General features: G+C 43.1%; 2 protein-coding genes across 2 annotated transcripts; one reads left to right on the top strand and one right to left on the bottom strand.

Annotated features, from left to right (window-relative positions):
• Window positions 1-258: 258 nt before the first annotated feature.
• On the top strand, window positions 259-7,326 carry LOC125544293 (plastidial pyruvate kinase 2). The gene is made up of 12 exons (XM_048707919.1): window positions 259-632; window positions 1,596-1,883; window positions 2,109-2,274; window positions 2,971-3,105; window positions 3,177-3,287; window positions 3,372-3,460; window positions 3,652-3,714; window positions 4,012-4,187; window positions 4,770-4,872; window positions 4,964-5,112; window positions 5,659-5,767; window positions 6,903-7,326. The coding sequence occupies exons 1-12, from the start codon at window positions 396-398 to the stop codon at window positions 7,008-7,010; spliced, it is 1,734 nt and encodes a 577-aa protein (XP_048563876.1). The 5' UTR covers window positions 259-395; the 3' UTR covers window positions 7,011-7,326.
• Window positions 7,327-8,439: 1,113 nt separating this feature from the next.
• LOC125548473 (acidic endochitinase-like) lies at window positions 8,440-9,620 on the bottom strand. Its single transcript, XM_048712060.1, has one exon. It carries the CDS (start codon window positions 9,567-9,569, stop codon window positions 8,670-8,672), a length of 900 nt encoding a protein of 299 aa, XP_048568017.1. The 5' UTR covers window positions 9,570-9,620; the 3' UTR covers window positions 8,440-8,669.
• Window positions 9,621-10,480: the final 860 nt, after the last annotated feature.

The following is a 10,480-nucleotide window of genomic DNA, read 5'->3' as shown; positions in this document are numbered from 1 at the left end:
CGAACTGAGGGAGTAAGTTCTACTAGGATCTATTGAAGATGCCGGTTCAATACTTGCAAAGTCACGCCATACTGGATGCGACGAACTCGCCTGCATCTTCCAAGGTTCTATCCCCGCCAACTAGACAAGCTCACAACGGAGGCTCCAAGGCAAGGCGCGAGTGAGCCGGGCTGGGCGGGGCGAGCGAGCGCGGCGTACTAGCGTGGCGACGCGAAATGCAAAGCCAGCTCACCCGCGGTCACACCAATAGGCCCACGCCCACCTCGTTCCCCTTTCGATACAAACGAAGCAGAGGCGCATCAGCTTAAACCCAAACCCGTCTGCCATCTGCACTGCTCACGGCACAGGCACACGACTCGCACGCCTCACTACCTCATCTCCAACTCTGAATCCAGATGGCGCAGGTGGTGGCGGCAGCGGGCGCGGCGGGAGCGGCCAGGCCGCTTGGCGGCGCATCTGGGGCCGACTCGCTCCGGCCCGTGGCGAGGCTGCCCTTCGGCCCGCGCGACTTGAGGGAGAGATGGAGCGGGAGCGTGGCCTCCAGGGGTCGACGTGAGCACCCGGTCGCCTCGGTGATTAGCGCCGACGCCGAGGTGCTGCCGGTGTCGCCCGACGACGACGCGGTCGTCAAGGTAGCGCTTCCTCGTACCTGACTGCTACCTCAGCTGCTCGCTAGCTCGGGAACCGCGGTTTTTGTGGTCTCCGGTTACTTTCGGGGCATGAAATTGGCTTTCCGTGACGGTGAAATCGGATTTGTCACGTCCGGGGGCATCATTTTCGTGCGCGTGACGGTGGAATTTAGACTCCTGGACTGTTGGTGATGTCATTTTCTCAAAATTCTCCTCCATGCGTTGTTGCTTGAATTTTGGCGTCTGTTTGTGCTCTTTTATGTTTATATATGCATCCATAAGAGCTGCTTGTCTGGTACACCAAATTCTGTCCGTCCTTTTGACTGTTGTAAAGCGTATATTTCTGATTAACAGGCTATTTTTCATCTGGCTTAAGTTTTAACTGAGAGGATAGCTATTAATTATGTGGCTTAAGTTTGAACTGAGAGGATAGCTATTAATTATCTGGCTCAAAGTTTGAACTGAGAGGATAGCTATTAATTATGTTACTGTGTGCATAATTGACATTGGAATCATTGAATATAATTAAGGAATGCATCCGAAAAGTATAAATAATTGGTATACTTTGTAACAGCCCCTTTTAAAAATCGTTTGCGGGAATAATTCTCAGCAGAATCTGTATTGCTTAGCTTATTTCCTGCCACTGAAACGGACAGAACCCCTTAGTCTTACTGAGAATAGCTCAAAATGGATGAACTATTTTAAATATGGATGTGCTACCTTCTGATCACTTCTGTTAAATCACAATTGTGAGTCTTCTCTAAGCCACTTATACAGTAAGCTATGAACGCTTATGATGAACGTGACATATATTGTTGTTTTCTAATTTTCTCTATGATAGGAAGTTATTTAACATGACATATTTTCGGGCTCGCGTGCTGCAGTTATTCATAATAGTAAGGTGTATTTCTATTTTGGAAGCAACCTTATGAACTGAAACTTACTGTCAATAATACTTCTTGACAGGAAGAAGAAAATTTCCAGCATCTTAAGGCTGTCCAGCAACTAGCAACAGCAGCCAATGGTGTGTGGTCTAAACCAAATGTTAGGCGCAAGACAAAGATTGTGTGCACAATTGGTCCCTCAACTAACACGAGAGAGATGATCTGGAACCTTGCCGAGGCTGGCATGAATGTGGCTCGGCTTAATATGTCACATGGAGACCATGCATCACACCAGAAAGTTATTGACTTGGTGAAGGAGTATAATGCTCAAACGAAGGACAATGTGATTGCGCTTATGGTTGACACCAAGGTTTGTATTCCTTTTTTTCAGAGCTTATAGATACACTCTGATGGATGAGCAATCTCGTCCTCAGAAGATGCTCTATTTGTGCTAGTCTTTATAAGTCTGTCATGCCCATGCTAGCGCATGATTTGCTCTGTTAATAAATACTGTAGTTAAACCTTTTGATGCTGCGCTTCTTTCATCATATTGTACCTTGATTTCTATGATTGAAGCTAGATTTTACATCTTCAGGGCCCAGAAGTTAGGAGTGGAGATTTGCCTCAGCCTATATTCTTGGAAACTGGCCAGGAATTCACCTTCACAATTAAGAGGGGGGTTGGGACTGAGACATGTGTTAGTGTTAACTATGATGACTTTGTTAATGATGTAGAAGCCGGTGACATGCTCCTTGTGGATGGTATGTGCACGTTCTATTCCTGTTCTGGTATTTGATTATTTGATCTTTATTGGTGACACATGATTGTTTACAGAATGTGCGGATGCAGCAAATCAGTTTATCTGAAATAGTCTAACACTTACTTTTAGCTAGTGATTGAATAAATTTGTATTGCGGCACATAACTGTATATAGTGAATTGGATAGGCTCATGAAGAGCTGGTCTTTGTTAACATGGCTAAGCTAAGCTGTCACATGTTGTTTAAAATCTTCTGGTTTTGTCCATCGTAATGATATTCTATGTTTTCTCTGCTGACACTTAATTTTATTGCTTTCCTGGAACACATTGTGTGGCTAACTACTGCCTACTAGCATGGAGTCATGATGCATCAATCGTTTATGCATGCGGAGACACAGTGTTTCCAACATTGCCCTGCAGTTTTGAGAGCATTAACACCTACATCTGTCTTTGTCTTTTTGTACTTGAGTCAGCTTTCTGAGATGGAGTTTACCAGCACTTTTATTTGCAGGTGGTCTTGCTTAGTGTGCACAACTGATTAACAATTGAATTAGAACATCAGATACCCATCTAACATCCTTCTACCTTTGTTCTCTGTATTTTTTTATGCTTGTAAGGATGATTATATTTTTTGATTACGTAACTTTGACATTAAAGTGATTTATGTTGTGTTTAATGATCATTCTATTGGTTATTTAGGAGGAATGATGTCATTTCTGGTCAAATCAAAAACCGAAGATTCTGTAAAATGTGAAGTTATTGATGGAGGTGAATTAAAATCCAGGCGTCACCTGAATGTCCGTGGCAAGAGCGCAACCTTGCCATCAATCACCGGTAATAGTCATCATATGTTTCATTGAATAATAAATATGCTCTTGTCTCATGCACACTTTCCAAACTTTCAGATAAGGACTGGGATGATATTAAGTTTGGGGTGGAAAATCAGGTTGACTACTATGCTGTTTCTTTCGTCAAAGATGCTCAAGTTGTGCATGAATTGAAGGATTATCTCAGAAGTAATAATTATTCCGGACTTTATAAACAGCATGGGCGTCGTTTTGAGTATGTCTTGACCATGTTTCCTTTTTATTTTGACTCAGGCTCGAATGCGGATATACACGTAATTGTGAAAATTGAAAGTGCAGATTCTATTCCAAACTTACATTCAATCATTACAGCATCTGATGGGGTAAGAGGTTGATATTCATTGTTTCTTGAGTTTAGCAAGATGCACTATAAAATATATCTTAACCATGAAAGATCTTAAGTTGTATGGGCATCATGAAAAGGGCTTCTTCTCTATTTAATCTTTTTCTACAGAGTGTGTCATTGTTGATTTTAGTTTTGAAGTACTGATGTATAAATTGTCGAGTTCTGTAGGCTATGGTTGCCAGGGGTGATTTGGGGGCTGAACTTCCTATCGAGGAGGTACCATTGCTGCAGGTATGATCTAGTTTATTGCGCACTGTCAACAAGTCCATTGCACTAAATGCCCACTTCCCTGCTTAGTTATTTGTTTAAGCGAAAAGCTACAAACTTGGTTGTGCTCTGTACAATATCAACTACACAATTTACGCTTGGAAGGAAATAATTGTTAACTGAGGGCCGCTTTGCACTTGTTTGTATATACATCTAGGTAGCTATCCAATTTGAAACCTGGCACTGAACTTTCTGTGCTTCCATTAGTTGATTCGATATAGGATATACATGATATGCTTAGAATTTCATGTCCCGATGCAGGAAGAAATTATTAGAATGTGCAGAAGCATGGGAAAAGCTGTCATTGTCGCCACTAATATGCTGGAAAGCATGATCGTTCATCCAACTCCAACCCGTGCAGAAGTTTCAGACATTGCTATAGCTGTTCGGGAAGGTGCTGATGCAGTTATGCTTTCTGGGGAAACTGCACATGGAAAGTATGTGTTTTTGTTTTCTTATGCATAACAAAATATTGTTTATATATTCCCAGCAAACTATATGTGCACCCACAGTCTATTGTTAATAATTTAACTAACAAAAGCCAGCTGATTTTATTACTAAGTAATATTTCTGCAGTACTATAGGATGTTATTTTTGTGATTGTATTCTTTAAATGTTCCAGAAATTGTTAGGACTACTAATGTGTGTTCATCAGCTATAAGCTGTTATTTGTAATTGTTGGTGATTTTGCTCTTGTCCTATTATTTATCCTGAGTAAACTATGATATCTAACTCTACTTTCAATATGTCTGCTCTGAATTTGTGGTATCATGTTGTTTTGGTTTCCATCTAAGTTAGCTCATTTCGAACGTTTTTGTTGTGTTAGACTTACTGAACTGCCACATGGATCATGGATTGCTCGATTTTGTTGTAATAGATCATGAATAAAGGAGTGGGCATGTTGATGTTTAGTTGCACTCTTTTTGTTGCCCTTTTGGTTTGTTTAAAAGATGCTTGCTATTTATGACGTGCATTTAAGATGGATACATGACTAAGCTTTACCACTTGATGCCGGACAGATTTCCCTTGAAAGCTGTCAAGGTCATGCATACTGTTGCACTAAGAACTGAAGCAACTATTATTGGCGGGGAAACACCGTCTAACCTTGGTCAGGTGTTCAAGGTCTGAACTGCAATATCCCAACTGACACTGCATGTCTTTTTCTTCACTTTAACCCAGTTTCTATCTTTCCTATTTACTTTCTTCCCTGTAGAACCACATGAGCGAAATGTTTGCCTACCATTCAACAATGATGTCCAATACACTTGGTACATCAATTGTGGTTTTCACAAGGACGGGATTTATGTCTATCCTACTTAGCCATTACCGGCCATCTGGCACCATATTTGCCTTCACAGATCAGTAAGATTTCTCTGCTTTTGCTCCAATGTTATGTCATCAATAAAATGAAATTCCTATCTTAACATGTTAAGAAACAAAATCACCGATGCTGCTAAGATATTCAATGTTAATCATGTGCAATACATTAATTACCAATACATTTTCTTGCCTTGTCATCCAGTCATAATGATAACCTTGACAAGCAATAGCAAATGATGCGCTTAGCTGCTTATTCACCAACATACGTGGGCTGAAAACCAGCTGTGCTTTTCTACTTGGTGAACACCGTATCCCTAACATGTGCATGAAGTCATTCCTAGGAACTATTTGCCTCATGCAAGTTATTTGATTATTGAAACTAGTATATCCTAGGAGAAGAGGTTATCACTAATGAAACTGAATTTAGATAATGTTGTGGCGGTACATGCTTTTTATCCTACTGTTGTGGGAGAACTGATCTGAAGATTGGATCTATTATTTCTGGAAGCATAATATTGTTGCCCCTTTGTTCATATTTTCTTTTTAAAAGTATTTCTTAGTGTTATTGATGTTGGTTACTGTTTATAGGGAGATAGTTAGACAACGACTGGCTTTGTACCAAGGTGTATGTCCAGTTCACATGGAATTTTCTGATTGTGCTGAGAAGACATTTGCTGATGCTTTATCTTACTTGCTGGTAATCACTGATATACCCCATCCCTTCTAGTATTTTTTTTGCTGGCATTAGCTTACGTATCTACCATTGTGATTGCAGTACATGATGAAACCGTTAAAATACCCTAAAAGAGCCTGCACTAAGTGTTGAAATTAGTTAGGCTATATTGCCTTCGAAACTTGGAAGGCTTTTTGGAGCGTGGGTATAGAGGATGTATCAGATGTTCCTACTCATCGGGTGCTCATGATATTCGCAAACCTGAAATGCCCCGCAAAAAGTTGTAGAACACATTCCTGAGGCATGATCTACCAAACGCTAACTAAATCGGTGCTCTATAAACAAGTTGATGCTAAATATATGATCGTGGAATTGGAACTACTTTCTGCGCAAAATAGGTGTAGAACCATAACAATTAACAGACTAGGAAATATATTGACCTTATGGAAGACAAAATGGGCCTTTTACAGGGACGGACAATTCACTCGATTGTGGTCACAAATGATGATGATGCATTCTTCTTTTGGCAAGTTTCTGGGGCTAATACATGTGATATCGCACTGTCCACTAAAATATTGTTCTTCAGTTATGAAATGTGCAAAAATTTAGCGTGTTCACATAGTTTGGCCCGCAAACTGCAGCTACTAACTGCATTCGTTGCTCCCAAACATATATTCCCTCCGTCCCAAAATAAATGTCTCAAGCTTAGCACAACTTTGTACTAAAGTTAGAACAAAGTTGAGACACTTATTTTGGGACAGAGGGAGTATCATGGTAAAGCCATTACGTTCCCAACTTTGATCTATACTGAAAGCCGGGTGCATAACATTCATCTTTTTTCTCTCTGCACCGTCTGATTTCAAATCAAACGGACATAAATGCATATAGGAAATAGGGAAATACGTGGTACTCGGCAGCATATTAAATCTAGAATCGTCCTGAAGCTTCTTTAAGAAATAGTAAAACTAAACAAGTAAGCGCATGTGACCTTGATCTGTGTGCTTAATTAGAAGGGCGGGGAAATTAGCTGGAGAAGTTACATGATTTTCGCGGCAACATGCATGTTCACACTATTCCATTTCCACATACGTTTTGGTGCCATTTCTTTTTATTATAACATGAGAATATGTCGTCTAACATGATATGCTACATTTCACAGAAGCATGGTATGGTGAAGGAAGGTGAGGAGGTTGCACTCGTTCAGAGTGGCAGACAACCCATCTGGAGGTCGCAGTCCACCCACAATATTCAGGTTAGGAAGGTTTGATGAGGAATGCCCATTTGCACGACCAGTAACCGAGGTATTTGCTGTGATTGAGGCAAACACAAAGGTCCGGTTATGATGCCATGCCGGCATTACTGGCCTTGAGCCATGAGCTTGATAGCATGTGTACTACGTAGATTTGTTGTTTGAGAGAGTGTTGTGATTCTATTCTCTCTTGCTGTTTACTACTCCTGTGTGTAAAATGATTCAGACCAATCATTTCCTCCATCTGTTTTTAGCTGTAGCTTGGGAGTGCTGTAGGGTTCTTTATTTTGTAAAACAATTTATGTATTAATACATTACAAAGATTTGTTCGACAGGAACTTTGTTGCAAAATGTGTTTGCCTTGAATTCGAGAACTGGCACAAGACTGAGAGGCCGTTATCAATTTTTGCCTTTGTTAACTAGTTCAGCGTGGAGGAGGATGTTGCCGGAGAGGGAGGCATAGCCTATGCCGCACAGGCATGCCCACGAGATGAAAATTAAGCCTGACATGACATGATTATTAAAGCAACAAATAGTGTATTTTCGGCTTGAGGCACCCCATCGACACCGCCAACACAAAAGGGAACGCTGCAGATGAGCAGCCAAGGCAGACATGCCCGGCCCGCAGCAAACCACGACACCACAGCCCTACGTAGAGCCAGCGAAACCGTCAATTAGGACTCGAGGAGATTGCAATTAGTGCTCTGGTGCTCCCAGTTCTTGAAATCTTGACCTGCGACCGAATACTGTTGGGGCACGTCCATCATGCAGTCTTTAACGCTTACGCTTAGTCGTCGTGAGACTGGTGACCGAATATTTCAGTCGGTCAAACTGTCTTATTAGTTGATGTGAAAATTCTGATTAGTCATCAAAATAGGACCCCCTGAAAAGTGCATGGCAATTCTGAATGTTTTCTATGGCAAATTTAGTGATGCGAGGATGATAACTTTAGTTGTTAAGCATGATAAATTTCTTATTTGGATGGCAAGTTTCAGTTTTTAAAGATTTTTTTTCTTTTTGAATGACAACTTTAGTTAAAAAAAATGTCAGGGCCGGATTGCTTCTTGCTACACGTGTGGCACTTATCATTTGGGTCAAAATATTGGTTGATGTTTTTTTTACCCTAACTTTGCATCTCGCTGATTAGTGCGCACGATATGTATCCACAAGGTTTTAAACGCTAAAAGTAACGGCCAGATTTGCCATGCAAAAAGATAAAATTACCATGCTTTGTGCATAGGATTTGCCATGTTCTACAGTAAAAATGCCCACGTAACGTAAAAAATCAACAGAAAAATTACCATGCTACAGCGATTAATTGCCATATGTTCGACCTGGATTTGACGTACCTGAGGGCGTCAGATTTTTAGCCCTAAAATATCCAACGTCAGATTTGTATTGAAATCCTTTATTTTCGAATGTAGTAACAGTGTAATAGTAACCCGGATGGATACCAAATTACTTTATTTATCTCAGGGCATGTGTTGCAAGTGTACACCAAGCATCCATATCATTTCTGCTACGACCCAAGCTCGCCCGCTCTTATTATCCAGCCCCAAATCAACTTAGCCACTTCATGGGCATGTACGTAATATGTAGTAGAAGTATTATTTATACTCCTGTATGTGATTTATTGTGTAGTGCATGGTCGCACTTCCCCCGCGCGCGCGCGAAGACTCAGACGCTATCCTTCACCTGGCTGCTGTAGCTGTTCTGCACGTCGTTGTAGCGGTCCCACACCATGATCCCACCGTAGTTGCTGGCGCCCTTCACGCCGGGGAGCACCGCCGACGTGAGGTCGCCAGGCGACACGTACCCGCTCCCGGCCGCGGCCGTCGAGGCCGGCACGCCGAGGTAGAAGCCCCCGGACACCTTCACGCTGCTCGTCCACGTGTTCCACGCGCTCAGCAGGTTGCTCGCGTCCCCGCTCGCGTACTGGCACGGCGGGTTGTTGTAGAACTGCACCCACACGTTGTCGAACAGCCCCGTCTGCAGCGCCGGCCCCAGCGACGCGTCCGGGTACGGGCACTGCGGCGCCGCCGTCAGGTACACCTTCCTGCCCTGCGCGCTGTACTGTGACAGGAACGTGGCCAGCTCGTCGTAGTGCGCCGAGTTGCCCGTCTCGATGTCGAAGTCGATGCCGTCCAGGACGGCGTCGCCGAGCGGGCGGGACGACGAGCTGCCGCCGAGGAAGTTGTCCCACAGGTAGGTGGCGACGCTCTGGGCGTCCTCGGTGGAGGAAAGGCCGTAGCTGCCGGCGCCGCCGCCGAGAGAGAGGAGCACCTTGACGCCGTTGGACTGGCACGTCGTGATGTCGGAGCTGAAGACGTTGCAGTTGCCGGAGAGCGGATCGCAGTGTCCGGCGAGGTTGATGGCGGGGGTCTGGCCATTGCCGAAGGTGCTGAGGAAGGAGACCATGACGTACGCGTAGAGGCCGGAGTTGCAGGCGTCGGCGAGCGTGCCCTCGTTACCGTTCTGGCCCCAGTAGACGGCGATGTTGCCGGCGTGGGAGATGCCAACCATGCCGGCGAGTAGGAGAATGGGGAGGAGAGGAGACCATTTGAGTTCACAAGCCATTGTTAGTCACAGCGACGCACCAGATGGTCAAGCTTTTACGAATACTTTGTAGTACGTGATTTGCTTGGCGATGAAGAGGTATTGTGGGTACCATTTATAGGGACGAATCGTTGAATGGTTCCAAGTTTGGAGTTGGCTCTTTTCAAAGTGGACAGTGTTACCGTACCTAGGAAGTTTGGCACGGAGGCTTGGAAGATTTGATCGCTTTTTTTTTTTTTGCGGGGAATGGAAGATTTGATCGCTTACTTGGTGCAAATTCCACATGCTCAATGTACTTGTAGAAAATCATTAATTGTTGGGACTATACTTGTAGAAAATCATTAATTGTTGGGACTATACTTGTACAAAATCATTAAATGTTGGGCATATTGATATTGGGATCATCCAATTTTCAGCGAGCTGTTTTCTGAAAGTCTGGCAAGTACGCAGACCGGGAGGCTTGAGCATTTACTAAGTAGTTCTGAACTTCTGATTCAACATCCTCGCTAAAACGACATACAAGCTACTCACCGGTAACAAGCCTCAAATTGGATACTTTTAAGTATTTGACTCAAAGTGTTACATTTTTGACAAGTATCATCGTTCAAAATTTGCTCCTAAATCTTACCGGTTTCCTACTCGGTTATGGATCGAACTCTCACACCTACCGTGTCTACAACAACTTCACTCGAAAAGTTAAAGAGACGGTAGACGTGAAGTTTGATGAATCTAATGGCTCGCAAGTCGAGCAATTGCCAATTGATGTAGGAGACAAAGATCCCTCGAAAATAATTCAAGACTTGTCTATTGGTAAGATCCGTCCAACAGAGGTGAAGGAGAGCACTTCGTCTATTCAAGTGGTAGCCTCAACTTCACATCAAGGTGAACCACAAGTTGACATGAAGGCATCTACAAGTGAAACGCGCCAAGAC

Source organism: Triticum urartu, chromosome 3 (genome assembly GCF_003073215.2).
Source record: "Triticum urartu cultivar G1812 chromosome 3, Tu2.1, whole genome shotgun sequence".
Taxonomy (NCBI): domain Eukaryota; kingdom Viridiplantae; phylum Streptophyta; class Magnoliopsida; order Poales; family Poaceae; genus Triticum; species Triticum urartu.
This window is presented reverse-complemented; position numbering and strand designations above follow the sequence as displayed.

Coding starts and splice junctions, on each gene's coding strand:
- LOC125544293 (XM_048707919.1), top strand. CDS start 396: ATGGCGCAGGTGGTGGCGGCAGCGGGCGCGGCGGGAGCGGCCAGGCCG. Junction 1,884..2,108: donor CGCTTATGGTTGACACCAAG/GTTTGTATTCCT, acceptor TTACATCTTCAG/GGCCCAGAAGTTAGGAGTGG. Junction 2,275..2,970: donor TGACATGCTCCTTGTGGATG/GTATGTGCACGT, acceptor TTGGTTATTTAG/GAGGAATGATGTCATTTCTG.
- LOC125548473 (XM_048712060.1), bottom strand. CDS start 9,569: ATGGCTTGTGAACTCAAATGGTCTCCTCTCCTCCCCATTCTCCTACTC.